This window comes from Diabrotica virgifera, chromosome 8 (assembly GCF_917563875.1).
Source record: "Diabrotica virgifera virgifera chromosome 8, PGI_DIABVI_V3a".
Taxonomy (NCBI): domain Eukaryota; kingdom Metazoa; phylum Arthropoda; class Insecta; order Coleoptera; family Chrysomelidae; genus Diabrotica; species Diabrotica virgifera.
Window position 1 is genome coordinate 229,176,284 of NC_065450.1, and position 26,211 is coordinate 229,202,494.

General features: G+C 31.4%; 1 protein-coding gene across 1 annotated transcript; it reads left to right on the forward strand.

Moving 5' to 3' along the window:
* The first annotated feature begins 100 nt into the window (after positions 1 to 100).
* On the forward strand, positions 101 to 25,069 carry LOC114333166 (vesicle transport through interaction with t-SNAREs homolog 1A). Its single transcript, XM_028283010.2, has 4 exons — positions 101 to 359; positions 444 to 502; positions 6,050 to 6,397; positions 12,846 to 25,069. Exons 1-4 carry the CDS (start codon positions 266 to 268, stop codon positions 12,999 to 13,001), a joined length of 657 nt encoding a protein of 218 aa, XP_028138811.1. The 5' UTR covers positions 101 to 265; the 3' UTR covers positions 13,002 to 25,069.
* Positions 25,070 to 26,211: the final 1,142 nt, after the last annotated feature.

Here is a 26,211-nt window from a genome sequence, read left to right on the forward strand (position 1 = left end):
GACGATTTCAAATCTCCAAATAGCCACAATCTTTCAAGATATTGTTTTGATTTATGTCCTATTAAATACATTTTACAGAATAGAATTAAGAAATAAAACCATTTGGCAAAACTGTAGTTCATTTATGCTAAATATCTTATTTAAAACTTATTACTATTGACAAGTGACAGTGACGTTTACCTTTCGACGACATCTGCTGTTTGTTGTAAAAATGAAAACGTGATAAGATAAAAATAAAAATCGAAACCAAAACCAAATAATCAAAATGGTTTCACTTTTTGAAAATTATGAACAGCAATATTCAGTGTTAACAGCGGATATAACCGCTCAAGTTGGCCTCCTGACAGCTTCAGCGACTAGTAAGTAAAACAATTTCTAATATTATTGTTTTAATTTTTTTGGTTCCTGTTTAAAGTAGGTTAATATTCAATTGTTTTTCGCAGAAGACCGCCGACAGCTCATCTCAAATATAGAAAAACATCTCGAAGAGGCACAAGAACTGGTAAGTGTACTATCTACCTTTCTTCTTTAAGTGATGTCTCCCAATCAGAGGTTGGATATCATGATTACTGTCTTTACTCTATCTACCACTGCTCCGAAGAGTTCAATATAATAGTTAATAGCATTTAAACCAGACCCTTAAATTTTTCAACTATGAGACTCTCCTTCTTCCTATAGTCCTTCCTCCTGTTATCTGTCCCTGTAGTATCAGTCTTAGCATTTCATATCGTTGTCCCAGTTATTGTAACCATAGATAAGGTATATATAAGTAGGTTGTAACTTTCTTATTTTTATTGTCTTTATTATTTCATATTATTTGCTCATTTCTCGCAATACTTCTGTGTCCATGCTATTCTAAGCGTCCTTCTGTAACACCACATTTCAAACAACTGTAGCTTATTTATGTGTTCTTGCTTTCATGTCTAGCTCTAAAGTCTATATTGTAGTATTGAAAACACGTAACATCTCCAAGCTCTTACTCTTAGTTCTAATCTAAGACCTTTGTTGCAGAGAATTGTTTTCATTTTTACAAATGCATTTCGTGCTATTTCTATCCTGGCCTTTATTTCAGTTGTTTTGTCATTATTTTCTGCAATTCAGGTTCCTATAGTCCATCCCACCTTGACTTTACAGTATAGGGAACATAGGCAATGCAGTCCCTGCAGAGAGTCCCCAGTGATGCCGATTTTATCAAAAAGAATTTGTAATCGAACATTAGAGAGATTAAATGAAAACTGTTTTAGAAAGGCAATCTACAATTTCAGGATTCATATGCGTAATAACTATTGTATAGTAAAAGCTCCTTATTCGGGTTTTCACTGTTCGCGGATTAAAAAAATGCAACCCAATTCCTATATTCGCGGCCCAAGATTTCTTTTTTCGCGGATCGAATTTTATAATATACGTATAAAAAGCATTTGGTACCATCTGTCAATGAATCAGCAAATCTACTATCTAATAAAAAAATAAAATGAACCTTATTACAACTACACCTAGATTAAATTTCCAAAATCTATCGGCATCGGCAGTTCCTTTGAGGTAACTCACTGTCGCTGTCGTCAGTGTTTTTGAGACTGTAAACAATGAGAATGTTCAGGTAAAATAAACTATTACTCAAAACATAGAGCATTAAGTTATACCGCGATTGCAGGTTCCTTTTTTGGCAAGAGCTGCATTGTGTGTTTATTGTTTTACTTTTTTATTCGTTACAAAAATTGTGTAATTAAGTAACACGTCTCATCCGCTATCATCTTAATTTATAATTGACTAAAAAAATGAAAAACGGTTTTGATCCGAAAAAAATCAGTTTTATTACTTAAAGTGAAACTAGAAATGCTTGATCGTAAACATAAAAGAACCATTACAAGAACTGAAACTTAAAATCATGCTGGAAAAGCTGTGGCCAGTTCAGAGTGCGGGAAATGAGGAAGAAACTGTGTTCAAACTTTAACTCCAAACATTGATGAAATTGCGGGTGGGATAGGACTAGATGGGTTCGAACAGTTACAATCAAGTCTAGTGACGTCCAGGAATTGCTTGAACCAGACTTGGAGGAAATGTTAAATTCACAACCCGTTGAAGAAGAGGCTCAACAAGCACTGAAAATGTGACATTTAATTTAAAAAAAGAATGTGTGTGTACTTTGTACGCATGTAAGAAGTTATACTTCTACTACATATTATGTGATTTTTAAGACAATACCAAAAATTAAAAAAAATAAAAGAATAAAACGCACACAAACACATTGAAAAATGCCACAAAGAAAAAATGATTTCTGAACGATAATAATTGTTGGCAAAAATTTTAAATACGCATTTTCTGAAAAAAAAATTATATAACAAATATACTTACAATCATAAAATGCATAAAAAAATAAAAACTTGCATCGGGAATCGAACCCGTGAATTTCGTGGCGCTTTGATTCGTAATCGAAGCCTAGACTCACTCGTCCAATTCCACATTATTTGTCATGTGGAAAAATAGGGTAACTGAACGTTTTACCGTTTGACAGTTGTTTTGACTATAATTAAATTATGTAGTTTAAATTTTGTGAAAGAAAATATTAAAATATAACAAACCAGTAAGAAAACAATATATTAGATAAAGATTGCTAGAACTTTTGTTGGTAATCAAATTAAGTATGTAAATCAAAGCATTACATACCTACTAGATAAATAAATCTACGCCAAAAAATCATAATTTAAAAATAAAAATCGGACCTAATTTGGGATTTCTCTCTAAAATCCCCATTCTTGAGAAAATAAATGTACAGTAGAGCGTCGATTATCCGAACGTCGATCAACCGAACGACCGCTTATTCGAACAATCGACTCCCGCGTCCCGCACTCGAATACCGAGCAAGCGTTAGTAATTGACGCTTAAAATATCTCCAATTTTCTTCAATATTGTATCCAAAAATAATTATGTTGTTGCAAAGACTGCACTTTTTTGTTTAGTTGCTAGTTGTCATTATCAAGATATAAATAAATATGTAGGTATATAAATATGGCTTTTATTCACTTGTGGATAAATATGTATGACTATAAATATGTATCAATATATTGTAGTTCGATTATCCGAACAAATCGGTTTTCCGAACACCTATATCCCCCAATTAGTTCGGATAATCGACGCTCTACTGTATTTCAACCTAATCCAAATGTATAATTACAATATGATTATAATAAAAACTACTTACCAAATTAGAATGAGTTTTCCTTGTCCAAAATAGTCCAAAAGTCCAAAAATATAGGTATATGAAAACTATTTAAAAAGGCAGTATAACTATTAACTAACTTTTGTTTGTTGTTTCTTTTCACACAAATTTTAAAACGCAACAACCATAAATAATCTAACTACAGCTGTGCCACATCCGCTATATTGAATAATTTTTGACATGTCATTTGAACATCCAATCAGAACAAAGTTATAATGCGCATGCGCTGGGATCATAGGTTTTAACATATAAAAATTCACCCTCATATCGCCGGTAAAGAAGTATAACTTCAAAAATCTTAGTGAACGTTTATGAATCGCAAATAAGCTTTGTGATTTCTTTATGAAAATTGATCCATTTATGGAACGAAGTCTTATTTTTAAAAGGCAAAATGGTAATGCCACTGCTGAATTAAAGCAATTTTGAAAAACTGCCAAGTAAGAGTTTACTAAATTGCTTAAAGCTGAAGATAATATGTAATTAATCGATCTGTATGGTCAAAACTTCAATTAAACTGATTTTTTTAGGTATTTATTTTTTTATTTCGTCACCTAGGAACGTATCCCCTATAACCCCATATAAATTATCATTCCATATTCACGGTTTCTGCATTCGCGGCATATGTACGGAACGTATACCCCGCGAATAAAGAGTTTCTACTGTATATCAAATAAACTTTTACAAACAAATATGAATCCTAAAATTGTAGATTATCTTTCTAAAACAGTTTTAATCTCTCTAATGTTCGATTACAAATTCTTTTTGATGAAATCGGCATCACCGCGCTAAAAATTCGCATAAGGAATGCATTGCCTATGTTCCCTGTAAAGTCAGGTGGGACGGACTATTCGTACTTATCAACCCTTTTATCGGTACATTTCCTAAATGTATGCTTGTTTGTATATTTGTTTTCTTAGTTATTATCATATATTTGGTCATTTTTATATTCATTTTTAGTCCATATGCTTCACAGAAACTGTTTGTTTTGTTTAGTAGTAATTGGAGTTGTTCAGCAGAGCTTGCAATAATCACGGTGTCATCTACATCTCTTATGTTGTTAATAGATCTTCTGTTAATTATTATTCCTTCACTGTGAGATAGTAATGCTTCCTCAAAATGGCTTCACTATATACACTGTGTCCGTAAAGTATGGAACAAATTCTTTTTTAGCTAAACAGAGCATTTTAAGAAATAATCCTGAAGCACGTCGATTTTTGATTTTAATTTACCGTATTTTAAAATAATATTCTAATATACAGGGTTAATTACTTTCGAGTAATGACGTCACCGTCATTTTTTTTAAATGGAACACCCCCATTTTGTCTCCATTTTCGGATTACTCTAGCTGAGCTGATTCCAAAAATGTATCACATATAAATAGCTTTGTGTGTGTTCATAAAGTAACGCGTTAGTTAAATTAACAATATTATCAAAAATGCTTATTGTATTTTTGATATTTTAATTAATTTTTGATTTTAATTAATTTTTGATATTGTTTAATTTAATATTTTAATTTAATATCAAAAACTAATTAAAATTTAATATTATGAGCACACACAAAACTATTGTATTTTTGTCCACCCTGTACCAATTTGAATCAACATGTGATACATTTTTGGAATCAGCTCAGCTAGAGTAATCCGAAACTTGAGACAAAATGGGGGTGTTCCATTTAAAAAAAATGACGGTGACGTCATTACTCGAAAGTAATTCACCCTGTATATTAGAATATTACTTTAAAATACGGTAAATTAAAATCAAAAATCGACGTGTTTCAGGATTATTTCTTAAAATGATCTGTTTAGCTAAAAAAGAATTTGTTCCATACTTTACGGACACAGTGTATATTAAATAGTAATGGAGACGTAATACCTACATCCCTGCGTAACACCTCTTCTGATTTCAATTTCTGGACTGGGTTCATTATCTATTACAATTTATGTTCTTTGATTCCAGTAAAGGTTTCTTATTATTCGTAAGTTCCTTTTGTCTATGCTTTTATCTTTAAAATTTGGATTAATATCTTAATAACTATTATTTAAGTAAATGTAAAGTAAATGAGCACTTTGAACCGATGAAACTTACACATAATATAAACAATACATAAGTAAAATAACTTGTGAAGAGGTAACATTTAATTTCATTTGGGATGCTAATTAGAGGGTGATTTTTACGTTTTTTTTTTACCAAAAAAAAGGGATCAATTTTATTTTGTGCGTAACTTTCTTACTTTTGATGCTAGAAATTTTTTTAAAAGACAAAAATAAAGGTTTTTTTAACACTTTAAAAACGTTGTGATGAGTTTTCCCCAAAAATTGCTTCATTTTTCGGTTATTTCACATTGAAATAATCGATTTGGAATTTGACGAATATGAACCTATTTTTCATTAACTAAAACTCTGCTTCTACTGAGTATAGTCCTCATACATACACCATTTTTTTCACTTTTTTATAAGCTATATTTTTGCTAGAATATTTTTTCGATAAAATACTTTTTGAGTTATTTGCAAAAAACCGTCTATAAATGTGTTTTTTTTTGTTGAAAAATGAACCTATTCACTCGCAAATAACTCGAAAAGTAGTGACTTAGTGAAAAACTCTATAGAACAAAAGTTGCGTAGAATTAATCAGTTTATCCAATTCCGAACTTATTTTAAATGCTTATTTTTTCACCCCCGAGAAGGGGTAAAACTCACCCCCGGTAGGCCCGGTACCATATTAGCTAGGTGTATGCCAAATTTCAAGCCAATCCAAGCGGTTCTTTATAACACACAGCAAAAACCGTGAGTAAATTGACTTATTATGTTACTTTCAGAAATATTTTGATTTTAGTTGGAGCTGATGGATCTGGAGGCCATGGAATTGGAACAGTCAAAGAAACAAAGATGCAGGACGAAGTGTGATTGTTACCGAGCCGAACTAAAAAGACTGACCTTGGATTATATAAAGGCTAGATCAGTCAAACAAGGAATATTGTATGACAGTTCAGAAGATTTAAATGATATTAGAATATCCACAGATCAAAAACAAAGACTTTTAGATAATTCAGAAAAATTAGAAAGGACGAGTAAGAAACTGGAAGAAGGATATAGGGTTATAGTAGAAACGGAGGAAATCGGGATTGATGTGTTGAAAAATTTAGGTGAACAAAAGGAAAGTATTCAGAGGAGTAGGCAGAGGGTAAGTATCATATCTTATATTAAATATAGTCAGGGGCGTGCGGTGAAATTTGAAGCAGGGGAAGCAATTTATAAAAAAATTGTAAAAACACCTATTTATAATGTACGTTATTCAATTCTTCTATCTGAATATAGAATTTCGTTCCGACAGATGAGAATATACCTAAGTACAATACTTGCATCAATTGTAGGGTACGGTTCAAGTTTATGGGCACATAGATTAATAAATAAAAAAAATGCAGAAAAATTAAATAGAGCTCAGAGAGGATTTCTTGTAAGAATGACGGGAGCATTTGGAACAACTGCAACACAAGCACTCACAGTTTTAACTGGAGTAATGCCAATGCATTTAGAAACACAAAAAAGAGCATGTAATTATTGGCTAAAAAAAGAAAAATATGAAAAAATAATACAAATAATAGGATTAGATATAAAAAATAAAAGAGAATTAAAAGAAATAATAAATAGAAAAAGACAAAATGAATGGGAAAATTCAACAAAATCTAGACGTTTATACAATTTTATGCCAATATTAGAAAACATTCCAAATTATTTTAATCCAAAACAAGGTTTAATACACTTTTTAACAGGACATGGACCGTACCCAACATATTTGGAAAGATTTAACTTAAAAGATGATGCATATTGTGAATGTGGAGAACTAGGTACACCAGAACATATAGTGTTACATTGTGAAAATACTATGGAAAATGAAGAACATAGAGAAATGAGAAGAAGATTAGAAAGAATTGAAATAAGAGATATATTACAAAATGAAGAATATTTTGAAATATTAAACAAACTCGCACAAATAATATCTAAAAAACAACAAGAAATCTATAATAATAGAAGAAGACAACCAATAATCCAACCCTGATGAAGTTGAGTAAGATAAAGTTAAAATAAATAAAATAAAATATAAATTCAAAAATAGATATTTACAATTATCATAATAATAATTCAATATAAAATAAATAAATAAAAATAATAATTCAATACCTAATTCATAAAATTAAAAAAAAAAAACTACCAACTCTCTTCTGAAAATAGAGGGACTGTCTTTATAACTTAGAAGGGAGTTGATAGTACCAAAAATATTTTAAATTGTTTATTTAAATTTGTTTGTTAAACGTAATTAATAGATTATGGCAAATTGTTAATTGTAAAAATAGATTTAATAGTTGAGTAAAAAATGTAAAAATATAAAAAAAAAATATCTGTAATCCCATCAGGAAAAAACGACCTGGATTAGTCACTAGAGGCCAGGTCATATGTATAAATAATAAATAAAATAAAAAAAAATAAAAAAAAATAAATATCTGAACGAAAGTCTCGGTCATCAAAATTCTTAAACCTATTTTCCATTCGTTGGAAGACCTAAAAAGAGATGGGAAGACGAAGTCGATGAGGATGCCAGGAACTTCCTGGGAACGCGTTCATGGAAAAGAACAGCGGTAAATCGAAATGATTGGAGAAGCTTGTTGAAGGAGGCCAAGGCTCGATTTCGGCTATAGTGCCATTGGATGGATGGATTTTCCATTCGTTGGCATATTTGATCTAAAATCTGATAGTATTATAGACTATAATAGTCGGCGGTAGCACTATTGGACATCTCCAACATTATCAGTGCGTATACTTTTCCTTTTAGGCTCAAAACTTCTTGCCATCATATTATTTCAACATTTTTCAAAGTCATCTCTCTATTTTTGTTAATAACATCTTTAAATTCGCTAATTTTTTTTACACAGAAACCAATCTCGTTTGCCTATCTTGCATTGCAATACATCAAATAAATTATCTGAGAATGTAAATATTTCTGAAAAAAGCAAAGTTAAAAAACTCCAAAAATCCTCTCGAGCTATTTATGGTTTCTGTATCCCACTTTTCACATTTTCGCCATTCTCCAAAACCCTAATGCATATATTTATATAAATATTTAGTATTTATAATATAAATAATTCTATTATATTTATTTATATAAATAATTAAATAAAATCAATCTTAATTCCACAAAAATCAGTCGACGAATCATTGTCAAATGCTGGTAAATCCCATTTAAATTCACGAAAACAGCTCCTTGTATGCAGTTGACAAAATTGCTTATAAGCTAAAGATATGCCCGAAATTTGAACTCGCCACTCTGCGTGTAACCCCGGTGATTTTTACATAGGCTGAGGAGAAGCAAATTTGAAATCAGATTATCTGCCGACATGACTCCGAATACCAACGTAAAAATACGATCATGGCCTATAGGTCCGCGTACGGAACGAAAGCTAGAAATACAACATGCAGCGCTGCTTAAGAGTATTTCATTGCTTTGTTATTTACTGTATGACAAAATAGAGTAAAATACGTTTGTCTTTTCTTATTACTTACTGCTTGTATTACATAATTAAATATTCTCGTATGCAACTTAAAATCCTGCTTCTGTTTATGTGTTTGTTCAATTTTTTTTCAAATAATCTCAGTTACTTACTCAGTTTGTACAGTATTACCTAGGGAAACCAAGGGAAGCAATGCTTCCCTTGCTTCCATGGACCGCACGCCCCTGAATATAGTGTTGTAAAATTCTCGAGCATGAAAAATCTGAGAACATTCTCGATATGGAGAATTTTCTGAGAATGAACCCTATGACGCTATGAGACGAAACAACAGTGTTCTTTATCTATAAAAAAATACAAAAACAAAAGAAAACACAAAATTTATTTGATAAAAATTTTTTATTCTTAACAGCAAATACTGGACATGGTGATCTAATCTGAAAAAGATGAAGCCTCAGATTCAGAATCTATTTCTATTATTAGCTCATCCTGGTCATCTACATTCTACATTTCAATCTACTGATGAGAAGTTGTGGGCTTTTGTTTTTCACGAGTTGCCAGCTCAGCTATGGATTGGTCTACGTTTAACAATTTTAAATTGTGAGCAATAAAAGTTACCTTACCAGCCTGTTCAGCAGTAAGCCGGTTTCTTTTAGAGGAGTGGTCGATTGGTTGAAACCATAAGTACTGAAACTTCTTTTAGTTGCTGCACTGAATGAAGGCATGCTTAATATATCAACTGTCAGTTAATTTTGTTCCGAAACTTGTACCTTTCCACTATATGATTGGCTCTAGCTTTTCTATTGATTTTGCAACATATGGTTTTCAAAAAAATCCCTCCTTGGACTGATACAGTGCTAAATCTGCCATTATTTCAGCCGAGTCATCACCATATTTTAAAGTTGCCAAATTATCTATATACATACTCAATTCCCTCCACTTGTTCTTCTCATCTTAAATGGAACACCATTCTAAATATTTGCATGTTAATATAGCACCATATCAATAAATACTGACACTTTAAACACTCTAGCTAGTGGTTCATGGGATTCCCTAGCCCTGGCTACTTTGATTTTCGGGGATTTTATGTAAAATCTTGTGATTCCCTGGCCAGCCAGAGCGAAAAAGCATTTCATGAGTGGAGCAGCAAGTAGGTGTTTCGGCTTCAAGAATAATAATGTTTGGATGCAAAAAATATACTAGGTTTATTGGCAATAACCATATACATAGTTTGACCCATATCTAGTTTTTATTTTTACTTCGATTTTTGTGAATATAGAAAATTCTCGCCGAGAATATTCTCTTCTTACATCACTATATTATACACTTATAGCAGCAAATGAGAAAAGAAATGTTTGATCTTCTGCGAAGAGTTGAGTACGAAAGCAATAAATTTGGTCTGAAAATCAATAAAGCTAAGACAAAAATAATGGTGGTCGACAGATTCGACACTATTCAACTGACTAACATGTTACAGGAATACCAGATAGTAAACACCTTTATCTATCTCGGGTCTAGTATAACTAACGATGGTAACTGTGAAGCAGAAGTTCGGAGACGTATTGGTATGGCAAAAAATGCGATGAGTCGCCTAACTAAAGTTGAAAAGACAGATCTATCTCTCAAAATATCGAGACGAGACTGGTGAATGCTTTGTATTCTCAATATTTCTATACGGAGCAGGGACTTGGACTCTTCGCGCATGCGGGCGCCAAAAAATTGATGCCTTTGAGATGTGGTGCTGGAGAAGAATGCCGCGCATACCTTGGACAGCTCATAGGACAAACGTTTCCATTCTAAACCAACTCAATATTAAAAAAGGCTGTCCACAATATGTCTGCAACGAATTCTGCAATTCTTTGGTCACGTGGTTCGCAGAGGTGACGACAGTTTGGAGAGTTTAATTGTTTCTGGAAACGTTCCGGGGAGAAGATCAAGAGGACGATCGCCAACTAGATGGTCTGACCAAATAAAACATTCAGCTGGAAACTCATTCTGCGAAGCTCTTAGAGCAGCTGAAGATAGAGACCAATGGAGAAACATTGTTAGGAATATTGGAAGAAATCACGATCCTCAGTAATGGAGAAACGACAAGAGAGAGAGAAAGAGAGAGAGAGAGAGAGAGAGAGAGAGAGAGAGACATCACTAGGAACCATCTTATTTGGCCCAACTAAAGTCACAGTTTTTTAATGTCTCCCCCCCCCCCCCCCCCGCCACAAGTAAGCCTATGTGAGCCGTTTTACTACTTCAAGATTTGTATCGTCTATTGTCAAATTCTCCAAGTTTCATTGTTCCCTTGCTGCTTGTATTAGAGCTTTAATTTTATCTACGTTCTACGTTCAAGCTCCACGTACAGTTCTGTGACGTCTCTTGCGATTCGTGTCATCAAGTTTACAGTGTCTGCCTATATCACAATCGGCTTAGACTTACTAAACAACAGATTTTTTGGGTTTATGGACATTTTTCTTATAACTACAGAGCGGAATATATGCAACACATTACCAAAATATGCGCATATATATGCATTACTTTTACTACAAATATGCAGGTATTTTTTCTGTCTAAATATGCAAATGCATATTAAAAATACTCAAAAATAAAACAATATATTAAATATAAACATTTATGTTTAAAAAATTCAACATACATTTATGTTTAATACATATTTATTTTTCACATAAAAACAAATGAAATGACACACAAAAACTGATATTATAATTAAATTAAGAATCTAAATTATAGTATGAATTTATAATCAAATATTTTTAAAAATTTTCAACTAGCAACTTTTGCCTTCTATCACTAAAACGTGTTTGGACACAGAAAAAGTTCGTTCTACATCTACTGATGTTATAGGACAATATTTTAATTTAGGCAGTAAACTAATTTGCCAAGTCGTAAGATCTTCAGAAAAGTTGCCTTCAAAAATACGTACAACTTTCCTCAAACAATCGAAGCCCTCATTTTTTTCTAAAACATTTTTTAATTTATTTGTAATTGTAATCCCTGTATTTCCGGGAATTTTTTGACAATGAGCAGAAAAAGTGTTAACAAGATTAACGGAATCACTTAATTGTAAATTCCTTTGTTCTTTTGTGGGACATGATGCTTTTGTTTGTCAGTTCCTCATTTAAAAAATGAAATGTGAAAATGAATGTAACTTACGATTTTGCAGCAGGCCTTGCAAAATACTTTGTCTCCACTTAGCTTTAACTCGGGAAACACTTTATCCAAGCACTTTTTTGAATGGTAGACATATTTAAATTTAATATATACCAATCACTTCAAAAACACTAAATACGATACAACGTTTACTTTAAACAAATGTTGGCCGGAAACTGACAAAATAAATATTAGACCCTTAAAAGCAGGTAGGTACCTACGACTTGCTACGCTAATAAAATAATATTTTTCTGGGAACACCCATAATTGTTAAATTCAGGTAGTAATGGGAAAGTCCAGATAGATAATAATGAGCGATAGATAGATAAATAACAAGCTCGTTCATATCGAAGTTATAAAATTCCAACTAAGAGTGGAAAATTTTAAACTTTTATATAATTTATTTTTAAAATATGCAAAATAAATCGTGTTTAGCTTAAATATGCAATGTTGTGTTTGTTGTCTGAAAATATGCAATATATGCATCTATATGCACTTTGCATATATTCCGCTCTCTACTTATAACATATTCCATACATATTATATTAAACAAAGTCGGAGTGCTACACATGTCTGTTTATGAAATCTATTAGTTGTATCGTGGAAGCTATGCTTATCTATTGTTCCCATGTATTCGGTTTCTTCTCCAATCTTATATTAGCATTCATGTCTCCGATTATTATTTGTATGTCTGTTTATGAAACACTGTTTATGAAACACTGAAACTGTTTATGAAATCTATTAGTTGTATCGTGGAAGCTATGCTTATCTATTGTTCCCATGTATTCGGTTTCTTCTCCAATCTTATATTAGCATTCATGTCCCCGATTATTATTTGTATGTCATTATGGCATATAATATTTGTCAAATATTATATGCTTGCCTTGCAGTACATTCCCTTCAAAGTAATTTTCTATTTATGACTAGGTTTTTAACTATTGAACTGATTCATCATGTTGATTGTAGCTAAGAGAAGCCGATGAAGAATTAGGAAGGTCAGGGAGACTGATGAATTCAATGATCATGAGAACACTTCAACAGAAAGTTGTGATGTACACAATCTGTGCCTGTTTTGTTGTAGCCATATGCTTGGGAGTTTATTTGGGAGTCAGAAGGAGCTAAGGAATACCCAGATAAAGTACAGTCGGTACAGTATAAATCCATATGCACGTCATTATTTACGTCATAGATCAAGTTGACATTGTTGCCAAATTTTAAAAAATCCTGAATTCATTTTTGTTCATAAGTATCACATAATTGTTGCAGGAGTGGATTATAGCAAAGAGCTATATAATATCAAATATAAATAAAAATTTAAAATCCCTTTTAAGGGATTTTAAATATACCTTTTATACAGGATTTGCTGTTTTTTGTATTACACGGTATACAGCCAACTACAGGAAAACTTTTTCCTTGTGGATTTTTAAATATAAATATATTATACCGGGTGTCCACTTATATTTTCCATCATCATTTACAACATCATCATTTTAACTGCCTATAACTTCCAAACGGCTCAAGATAGAAATATGCGGTTTTCGCTGAAATGTTTTATTTTAGTAAAAGTTTTGTCTGAATGGATTCAATTTTTTATATCGCTTTCAAATACGAAAAAAGAATGGCGGATTATTGAAAAAAACGTTATTGACTTTTTTTAATGGAACACCCAGTATATTTTTTTATAAATTAAAAGAAAGGTCATTCACCTATCCAGCAATATAAAATTTTTCAAAATCGGTTGTCAAATCACTGAGTAATTAATGTTTAAAATGAGAGGTGAACGTGGATATCACATACCTAATAAATAACATAACTGAGCAAAATGATATTATGTTATGTGATTTCCACATTGCATCTCTCATTTTAAAAATTAATTGCTCAGTCATTTGGCAACCGATTTTAAAAATTTTTATATCGCTGGATAGGTAAATGATCGTTTTTTTTTTCAAAAATCGGCCATTTTTTATTTAAAAGCGATATGAAAAATGGTCATTTACCGAAAAACTTGAAAAAACGGTCATTTATCTATCCAGCAATATAATTTTTTTTAAAATCGGGTGTCACATGACTGAGCAATTAATTTTTAAAATGAGAGATGCAATGTGGAAATCACATAACTTGGTTAGTTACAGTGCCGCGCCAGCACGTGTTAGCGCCTGTGTGCAAAACATTTAAGGGCGCCCAAAAATATGCATTTTATTTTAAAATCGTCTCGAAATTAAACAATGTGAATAAAAATGAACAATTATTTATTGTAACCAAACAAAAATAACTAAAAATTCTCATACATGCAAAGGAAAATAAACTAAGTAAAAATAAATCTTTGGCATATCAACATAAAAAACTAAAGATACAGGTAAACATTAAAATAAATATCTATTTCAGAAAAAATTCACTTTTCATACCTTCAGTTCGGAAAATCTTTTTATAACATGGTGAATATCATCTAATATTGACGACTCTATAGAAATAGATAAATTTGTCAACCGCTCTTGACTAATGGTAGATCTTAAATAATGTTTTATAAGTTTCAGCTTAGAAAGAGATTCAGCAGTGGCAACAGATATGGGCAGAATGAGAAGAGCTGTGGTTAAATTTGGGTAAACTTAAGTTATTTCAAGTATTATTCCAGTTCTCAATACAAATATCATTTCAGAGATGCAGAGACATAAATTGCCACATACACGCATGTCGGTTGATTACGAGATAGCGTTTGATCGGATACAGCATGCCAAAATAATGTAAATACTAAAAGAAGCAGAAATAAACAACAAAGATCTGAAAATACATGCATACATATATAATCGATGTTCCTCTTATATCGGTTAGTGTCGAGGTGTCTTCTTTACTCTTTATTCTCTGCGGACTTACGTCGCCTTTTTCTGTTTTGAAATTTTTTGAAAAAAAAATGGATTTTTGAAAAAAAAAACGTTGACTTTAATGGAACACCCAGTATATTTTTTTTGTAAATTTAAAGAAATGTCATTCACCTAACCAGCGATATAAAGTTTTTTAAAATCGCTTGTTAAATCACTGAGCAATTAATTTTTAAAATGACAGGTGCGACGTGGATATCACATACCTAAATAACATAACTAAGCAAATTGATATTATGTTATGTGATTTCCACATTGCATCTTTCATTTTAAAAATTAATTGCTCAGTCATTTGACAACCGATTTAAAAAAATTTTACTGGATAGGTAAATGACCGTTTTTATATCGCTTTTAAATAAAAATGGCGGATTTTTGAAAAAAAAAACGTTGACTTTTTTTATTAAAACACCCAGTATATTTTTTTATAACTTAAATGACTAAACGGTCATTTACCTATCCAGCGATATAAAAATTTTTAAAATCGGTTGTCAAATGACCGAGCAATTAATTTTTAAAATGAGAGATGCAATGTGGAAATCACATAACATAATATCCTTTTGCTTAGTTATGTTATTTACATATGTATGTGATATCCACGTCGCACCTGTCATTTTAAAAATTAATTGCTCAGTGATTTAACAAGCGATTTTAAAAAACTTTATATCGCTGGTTAGGTGAATGACATTTCTTTAAATTTACAAAAAAATATACTGGGTGTTCCATTAAAAAAAACTCAACAACGTTTTTTTCAAAAATCCGCCATTTTTTTTCGTATTTGAAAGCGATATAAAAAATTCAATCCATTCAGACAAAACTTTTACTAAAATAAAACATTTCAGCAAAAACCGCATATTTCTATCTTGAGCCGTTTAGAAGTTATAGGCAGTTAAAATGGGGGAAAATATAAGTGGACACCCGGTATAATATACATGTAATTTAATTATATATTTCATATTTTTATATTTATATTTTACTTATAATAGTAAAAATTAAAAACAAATCTGATCTGAAGTGTCAACACCGCAACTGTCCAATAAGTGATACCCATTTATGCGAAAATATCATATTCGTTCGATTGCAGTTAAAGTGTGATCCAGACAAATTTGCTTCATAAAAACGGTTTATAATCCACTTATACTAATTAAATGAAACAAGTTATGGTGTATTTCTTTAAGTTTACTTCAATAGAAATCTTCACGTATTATTTCTACGCATATGCAATAAAATACATGCAATACAAATTTCTACAAATCAATGTCTAGCGGTTGTAATTCCAGTGTAGTACTTGGATAAACGATTCTAAAAAGGAACAGACCTAGGACTTAAATATTTTGTGTTGGTATCATGTGACGTCACTTGCTATGACGCGGATGACGTGTATAGGGATTTATACAGTACAAACCATAGCTTAGTGGAGACTTGTTCAGTTTTTATACATTAGAACAACATGAGTATTTTATATATTTTTAACATTGCTATAAAAAAAGGTGTTGAAAAAACATCTTAGAATTTTATCTATGTAGGACCGTGACAAGACATCTCGTAACGCGACAGTTCGTAACGCCGTCAGTTCGTAACGGCGACAATTCGTAACGGTATAATTCGGAATGTCAAGGTAATGTATATAATCATGGTAATATATATAATCAATACCATTTTACCTTACGGTTATGGCGGTACGTGGGTTGTTACCCCCGATGATGGGGTTGATTTGTCAAAACACTATTTAGCAGATTACATTTATTTAGAACACTAAATACGACAGTAACTAGTTGGTGGACAACGTATCTGATCTAACCACGTCGATGTCTGAATAATGAATAATCTCTTATTTACTTTCTTCGTATCTATAAATAAATCGTAATTGTTTTGTTATGATTGACTACACCTGAATGTGACCGTGAAAATACCAATAGTAACATAATTGCTGACTCCGTTGTTTTCCAAACGAGTGGCCTACATTGCAGAAGCAATGTCACTCATTTACGTAATGTAAACAGTACACGTAAATAATATTTATTTGAGACTTAAATTAAATCGATATGGATTACTCTTATTTTTTGGATGCTAATATAAATCCTGTACACGGTGTCGGGTTAAAACACTTAAAGTTACGTTCATCAATTAACATAATGATTTTGAAAATATTTCATATTTTGTGGAGAAATATATTTTGAAAAAAATAAAATGTGGGCGTTACGAATGTGTATAGTTACGAACTGTCGCTGTTACGGTAGCGTTACAAACTGTCGTGTTACGAGATGTCATGGAACCATGTAGGCCACCTCATATTTGTGATTAGAAATGAAAGATATATTTATTTTAAATCCGCTAGGGAAACAGGAAGATTGTTTAATATAAAAAATTTTCTTTTTTTTTATAAACATATACGAATAACATTTAGATTAATTAAAAAACTGTCACTAATCTATGTTGTTGAAATTAAGTAGACAGTATCTGAAAAATTTTTAACACATTGATTGGTTTTTATAGAACAAAAAGTTTTTTCTTTGTTCTCAAAAATGCTTTTACTTTTGTTTGAGTTCTTAGGTATCTGATATTATGGAAAGTAGCAATTTGAATTTTTTTATCGTACATAATGACGTGATATAATATATAGTTCTCACTCACGGTAAAATATTGCAAAACCTCCAAATTTTAAAGAACCGCTTGGATTGACTTGAAATTCGACATACACATAGCTAACATGTCAAAGAAAAAAACTGATATTGTGCCGATGTGCGATTTTGCCCTGGGGTGAGATTCACCCCTCCTCGGGGGTGAAATGTTGATTACAAATGAATGAATAAATAAATAAATGAAATTTGTTGTTCATTTCCAAAGAATGTTTGACTATCCAAAAAATAATAATGGTGAGATAGTTCAATAAACTCATATTTTAGATGAAAAAACTTTTTGTAAAATAACTGTATGTGAATATAACGTTTTATATGTATAAAATTATTGTTTAATAATATAAAATACTGACTACAGTAATATAGACTAAGCCAAAATATTTATTTATTTACAATAATCAATGCTGGATATTAAACTGTCAGGTAACAGCTTATTTATTGTATATTATTCATACACTTCTCCAAAAAATTAACGCACCACCTTAAAAGTGGGTAATTTTTGATGTGTCGCATTTCCTAAACCTACTGTCCGATTTAACTGATTTTTTAATGTGTTATAGTCTAATTCTTCAACAATATCGCTGTAATAATATTGTTGCTAGACAGGTAAAATGTCATTGTATACCAGGTGTACCAATCAAACTGGGTCTTTTTTCAAGGTTCACCACACCCTGTGGAATATTCTAGCATTTGTAAAATGCTGAAATTAAAACCCAACTACAGCCTCATGTTTTCTTAACATTCTCTTTTTTGATTCATTCGCTTATGTTGGATAATAAAAAAGTTACGTACTTCAACAACTAGCCTTTTTTTTGAAGTTATACTTCTTTACCGGCGATAGAGGGTGATTTTTTTATATGTTAAAACCTATCAGCCCGGCGCATGCGTATTATAACTTTGTTCTGATTGGATGTTCAAATGGCATGTCAAAAATTATCCGATATGGCAGCTGTGGTTTGGAGGTAAAGGTAAACAAATGTATAATATATTAGTTTTATTGTTGTGAGGACAGAAACAAAAAAGTTTATAATATTGTAGTGACTTTTAAATAGTTTTTAAAAGCAACAGGTACGTAATAATTGTTAATGTATCATGGGTATAAACCTACCTATTTGATCTGCCAAAATACATAGTATGTAATATTTTTATTTATATAATTTGATTACCATCAAAATTTCTATCAATATTCACCTAATATATTGTTTTTTTACTCTATGTTTTGTTGTATTTTTTCAATTCTAAATCATTTCAATTCAAAATTAAAATAATTTGATCAATTTTCAAAATATCACAAGTTTAATCCGTTTAGTTAGTCGATCTTCGTAAATAATGACACATAGTGTCCGTGGCTAAGCGGAGAAGGCGAATGAATTCCAATACCAACCGCTCTTATCAGCGCTGGTTCGAGTCCCAATAGAAACTTTCTTTTTTGTTTTTTTAATACATTTTATGATTGTAAGTATATTTATTATATAATTGTATTTTCAGAAAATACGTATTTAGTTAAAAAAATTTTCGACAATTAATGTTCAGACATCATTTGTGGCTTGTTTAATGTGTTTGTGTGTGTTTTATTCTTTTATTATTTTAATTTTTGGCACTGTTCTAATAAAAATGTTTGAGAAGTAGTAAGTATAAATTAGTTTAATATTTAAACAAAATATAAATAAAAAGTATATTAATTTCGTTTAAATCATATAATAGAAGTATAACTTCTTACGTGCGTACAAAGTACACACACATTCTTTTTCATCAATACAGGGTATTTTTAAATGAGTATGGCAAACTTTAAGGGGCAATTCTGCATGAAAAAATAATGAGAGTTTGCTTTATAAACGTAAGTCCGCAAATGCTTCGTTTCCTAGATAGGAGGTGTTGAAATTTTTCTTACAAACTGACGATTTATTTATTGCTCCAAAACCGATTGAGATATGCAAATGAAATTTGGTGCGTTTTAAGAGGTAGTTATTGTGCATTTTTTGACATACAATTAAGAATTTTGTGTTCACCATTGGTGCACATAAGGGTCATATTACCCCTGTGCGCGCTAATGGTAAATATTAAATTCCTAATTATATATCAAAAAATGCGCAATAACTACCTCTTAAACCCCACCAAATTTCACTTGTATATCTTAACCGGTTTTAGAGCAATTTGCGGACATACGTTTATAAAGCAAACTGTCATTATTTTTTTTATGCAGAATTACCTCTTTAAGTTTGCCATACATATTTAAAAACACCCTGTATTGATGAAAAACATGGCTAGTTATTAAAGTACCTAACTTTTTTATTATCCAACATAAGCGAATGTATCAAAAAAGAATGTGTATGTACCTTGTACGCACGTAAGAAGTCATACTTCTATTATATGATTTCAGCGAAATAAAATATTTTTAACAGTTTATTTTTATTTTATTAAATATTAAACTGAATTTAATAGTTACTTACCACTTTCCAAAAATCCAAAAATTAAAAAAAAAAGACAGCAATTGTCCGCATTTGAACCCGGGACCTCTCGATTCGTAGTCGAATGCTGTACCAACGAGGCTACGAAGGCATTGTTTTGACGGTTTCTCGGACATTATGACAAACCACGGTAACAAATTAACGAAGTGAAGTATTAAATAAAAATGTTTTAATAATACGTATTACCTTACTCCCGAGGAAGACAAATCCAAAGACACAAAAATTATAATAAATATATTTATGTAGATAAGGACACACCCTTAAACTTGATAAAAATAATAAACTTAAAGAAAAAACCCATAACTAAATTAAAGTTCATGGTGACGTTTCAATTATTACTTTAATCATCGTCAGAATAATAAGCTTCTTGAGCGGATGCTTTTAAATAATTTTAAAGGAACAAACATAATTAATGAAAACGTAAAAAATGACATTGACAATCATTGGGTTAAGTTAATAATTTCAAACACGCCATGTCTTGTTGCGTGTTTAAGGGTGGCTTCAAAAGAAATATGGATAATGCCTCCTTGATGCTGAGTTCTGTTGGAGAACTTGCATGACCAATGATTGAGAAGTCCTTACGACTAATAGGGTGGTCAGAATCAGTCATATGTTGGAATACTGCTGAATTTGGAACTGTTCTTGATCGTCTTCCTAAGTGAGGAGTGATACCTAAGTGTTCGCAACATCTGACATTAAAGTGACGTCGAGTCTTCCCGACGTACGTAGCTGCACAGCTACTACATTTGAATTGGTATATAATTGGTTTTATCTTTAAGTTTATTATTTTTATAAATATATTTACTAAAAACACTAATATATTTTTTCCACACCTTTTTTGGACTGATACATACATAACTTAAAAGATTTAGGAACGAACAACATACTGTATCTGTGCGCATGCGCGCAGAATAATAAAAATTCACTCCGTATCGCGTCTAAAGAAGTATAACTTCAAAAAACAGCATGTTAAGAGAACATGAGGCTATAGTTGGATTTTAATTTCAGTATTTTATGAATGCTAAAATATTCCACAGGGTTACGCGAACTTTGAGAAAAAAATCTTAGTTTGGTTAGTACAGCCGGTATACAATGACAATTTACCTGTCTAGCAACAATATTATTAGAGCGATATCGGATAACAGGTTTAGGAAATTTGAGACGTCAAAAATGACCCATTTTTCACGTGGTGCGTTAATTTCTTGGAGTAGTGTAGTAAAGAAGTATGCTAGAGTATCAGCAGTTTATCTGATATTTATAAATAAGTTCATAAAAGACACAGGAATAACTATACTAAATTTACAATCAAGATGCAGTAGAAATAAACAAACCAAGACACGTTAAATGCTACTAGGAGCACTCCCGAATCATAATTTACAATGTATCTACATTTTAAATCCCAAATTATAATTTCCAAAGTTTATACAATGTAAATTATGATTCGGCAGTGCTCACAGTAGCATTTAACGTGTCTTGGTTTGTTTATTTCTACTGCATCTTGATTGTAAATTTAGTATAGTTCTCAAATTTATAGCACAGTAAAAGGATACTATGTTGGTAATCTATGATACTTTTTGCAAACATTAAATCATATTTTTGAGTTAGCGGTACTGAAATTTGTTGCATTAATTTTTTACACTATACATTGTGAAACCAAGTCAATTATTTTTATGAAGAATCAACCAAAAAAATTTATTTCTGAATTAAGAACCAATTTAAAATATGACACACAGTTTATATACTCCTTCTCAGAGGCATCTTTCAGTGCGTCACAAGTTACAGAAAAAAGGTAGGTCCGTGATACACACACATTTATCATATTTACTCCAGTTGTTGATAGATGGCGCTATAATCGGAAAAAAGATTTAGGTATTTACCCATTATTTACCTATTACATATCTACTATTACGACTATACGAATTTAAAGTTGTTCTCAGTCTTTCGGTGTGTCATTAATGATGTAATATATGATTTTAAGAATTTAGAGAATCATAGCATGACAATTATTTTCAATGGGAAATAAGCCACAATTTTACCAAAAAAAAAAAAAGATTTTATTAACGTTTCGACGTTTTAATAATAAAATTTTTTAATAAAATCATTTTTTTGGTAAAATTGGCTTATTTCCAATTGAAAATAATTGATTATAAAAATGCCACAAGGAAATAGTTTCAGAACAACATAGCATGACGTTTTAGTTAAATCTGACAGCTGTCAGAATCGTAATCGTAATTTGGTATAAAAACAAATCAATTGTATTTATTGCATTTATAAAATGGTATTTTCTTTGCTTTGTATAGTCTTATAAATTGTACAGATTATAGTCGTATAGATAGTACATAAATAATTTTTTGTTCGATTATAGCGCCATCTATCAGCAACTAGAATAAATGTTATAAATGACTTTAATCACGGGCATACCTTTTTTCTGTCACTTCCAACTTAATCCGTTAGAAAGAAATCGAAAAACTGTGACGCACTGAAAGGTGCCTCTGAGAAGGAGCATACCAAACCCTTCTTTCAGTGCGTCATAGTTTCTTTCTTTCCTTCCTGTGCAGGCCATTTTCCTGATGTATTTCATACATAACCCTATCCTATGTACTTTATCATTTATTAATGAAAAAATTACGATCCTAAAGAAAAAACGAGCCAGATAGCTCAGACAGTAGGATGTCTGACTTCCACACAGGAGGCCGGGGATCGAATCCCAGCGCCGGCGAGAACATCTGGAAAATTCTTAAACGTCTACAGGCCCCAGGTCAACTCAGCGTGAATAAAATGTACCTTGACAAATTCAATAACTCAAAAATTATAATAAATATATTTACTAAAAACCATATATTCTTTCCACACCTTTTTTTGGACTGATACACACATAACTTAAAAGATTTAGCAACGAACTACATACTGTCTGTGTGCGCATGCGCGCAGAATAATAAAAATTCACTCCCAATCGCGCCTAAAGAAGTATAACTTCAAAAAACAACTGTTTTTCAACAACTTCAACCAGTACTGGAACAAATTGGCTTTGATAGGTATGCAAAAGAATTATTTGGGTGTTACCTGTCATAATAATCACAGTGGATACATAATAGATGAAAATCGTTCAATTTTAAGTTAACCTAACCCAAAATTCGGCCTTTTTGAAGTATTATGCGTTGACAATGGTTCAAATTTACTTTTAAAAAGTTAATGCATTATTTTTCTGTACCTTAACTTTTCCTCTGCATCACCAAATACATTATTTTGCTAATTTTGACTATAACTCTGTATATTATTTATATTTCATTTTTTTTAGAGATTTGAGACTTTCTGCCCGATTGACTGGCAAAATTAAAGCTTTAAGAACACTATCTAATATTATCGTTAACAAAACATGGTATTTTCCTCATAGGCATCTTTCAGTGCGTCACAGTTTTTCGATTTCTTTCTAACGCATTAAGTTGGAAGTGACAGAAAAAAGGTACGCCCGTGATTAAAATAATTTATAACATTTATTGTAGTTGTTGATAGATGGCGCTATAATCGAACAAAAATTATTTATGTATTATCTATACGACTATAATCGGTACAATTTGTAAAACTATGCAAATCAAAGAATTTTTTAAAGAAACCTTTTTATAAATGAAATAAATACAATTTATTTGTTTTTATACCAAATTACGATTACGATTCTGACAACTGTCAGTTTTAATTAAAATGTCATGCTATGATATGATTCTCTACATTATTAAAATCATATATTACATCATTAATGATACACTGAAAGACTGAGAAGAACTTTAAATTATAGTCGTATAGATATGTAAATAGGTAAATAATCAGTAAATCTGTAAACCTAAAACTTTTTTTTTTCAATTATAGCGCCATCTATCAACAACTGGAATAACTGTTATACATGTGTATGTATCACGGACGTGCCTTTTTATCTGTCACTTGCGTCACACTGAACAAGGACTAATAGGAAAACCCTTGAAGAAATGAAAATATTGGCACAAGACAGGAAAGAATGGAAGAGATGGGTGAATAAATAACGTCACCAACTAAACTCAAATCTGGCACCCGAAAGGGTAAAAGGAAGAGGAGAAAGAAAGAAAGAAATACTACCCTAAAAATTACAACTATTATTTTACAAGAACTATTGAATTAGAGAATAAGTTTAGTAAATGAACAACAGGGTTTTCTTACTTGAAGATCGTGTACAGATGCAATATTCTCCACAAAGTAAATTACTGAGAAATCACTAAAGTATAATATACCAGCATTTCTATGTCTGACTTGAAGAAAGCATTTGACAGAGTAAGACTCATATATAATTTATCTTCTGCATAATAGAGAAGTCCCCCTAGATTTTATAAAAACTATTGAAAACATCTACCAAAACAAAAAAATGGACGTCAGAACAGATGGACAACTTCAAAACCTGTAGATATAGGCAGCCGAATAAAACAGGAAGACTCATTGAGTCCTATGCTCTTCAATTTAAGCATGGATGAAATCATCAAATGCGTTAACAAAGGAAGAGGATTCAGAATGGGAATCAAAGAAATAAAAATACTCCGTTACGCAGATGACACAATATTGATAGCCCAAGATGAAGATAGTCTGCAAAGATTACACAGAAAGAAAGAAATCCACAGATTTAACATGAGAGAAAAAGAATTCAATATGATAATTTCATCTCAGAAAACTAAAACAATAGTAATCAGTAAAGAACCAATCAGATGTAAAATATAAATTGATGGTGTCAGATCAGTATTGGACAAGTAATGGAAATAAAATACCTTGGAATTACATTGTCAAGCTACGGAGACCTGGACAAAGATGTGAGAAATCAAGTATAAAAAGCAAATGGATTGGCAGGATGTCTCAATGATACTATATATGGCGAAACCGACATATTAACGCTGAGATGTAGTCAACATTTTTTAAAGCCAGTGTAAGACCAATAATGACATATGCATCAGAAACAAGGCCCAATACTGTCTAAAATTTTTTACGATTGGTTTATGTATGTTCCCTAATATTTGTCTAAAATTAAAGAATGGTTTAGTACATAATAGTATAGGTATATTGATTTTACATATAATACCGATTTGTTGGTCATTCGGGCACTAAATCTGTATATAATTTATTTGTACATTCCTTTTTAATTTTAATAGCTGCAATTGTGATTGTCTTTAATATATTTAAGTTTTGATTAAACCAAATCTGTAGTTTTTATTTATTTCCTCAATAAAATTTGTTGTCTATTCTTATAACTCTTCTTCTTAAAGTGCCTATCCGTTCCAGATGTTGGCGATCATCATGGCTCTCTTGACTTTGTTTACCGCAGCGCGGAACAGTTCAGTGGTAGTCGTGTTATACAACTTTCGTAAATTTTGAAGCCAGGAAATGCGTCTTCTTCCTGGTCCTCTTTTACCATTTACCTTCCCTTGGAGAATCAGTTGGAGAAGGCCGTAACGTTCTTGATTTCTCAGTACATGTCCTAGATATTCTAATTTTTTTGTTTTGATGTTTATGAGAATTTCACACTCCTTCCCCATTCTACGCAGGACTTCCACATTAGTAATTCGGTCAACCCAGGATATACGTAAGATGCGCCTATAACACCACATTTCGATCGCTTCGAGCCGATTCATATAGATGCAACAGTTAGTGTCCACGCTTCCATTCCGTAGAGCAGAACTGTGAATACAGTAGAACCCCGCAAATCCGAACTAATTGGGGGGACAGCCTGTTCGGATTCCGAAAAGTTCGGATTATCCGAAAGTTAGCCTAAGAAGCTAACGAAGATGATTTTTAAAAGATTTGGACTGCCACCGATCCCTTTATGAAACTCTATCCGCACGTTTATGCCTCCAATATTCTAAAGCTGAAAAATATTTAGATCACTGAAATATTAAATCGCTAACGCCAGTAGTTTTGTTTCGTCACGGGACATGGGAATTCGGCCATGTAAATGATTCATTTAATTTGTAATCTGGATATTGATTACACTATGTTTCTCATGTTTCTTATCTTTTTCAATGTTTTCGTTCATAGTATACCATGGAAAATGTGTATTATGCACATTCCTTTATTGATTGTGTTTAGTCTAACTCGACGCTTTTATTCACCCATTAGTGTTCCAGTGTTTAATACTGGCATACAATACTAGCATCTTACGTAATTATTTTCTCACGTAATAAACATGTTTTTAAATTTTTATTTTGAATTTTTAAAATTTTTTTTCACTTTCCGTTGGTTCGGATTTGCCGAAAGTTCGGATTTGCGGGGTTCTACTGTATGTAGCATTTCAACAGACGGTATTTTGTTTTTAATGATATGTCTCGACTGTTGAAAATGGGTC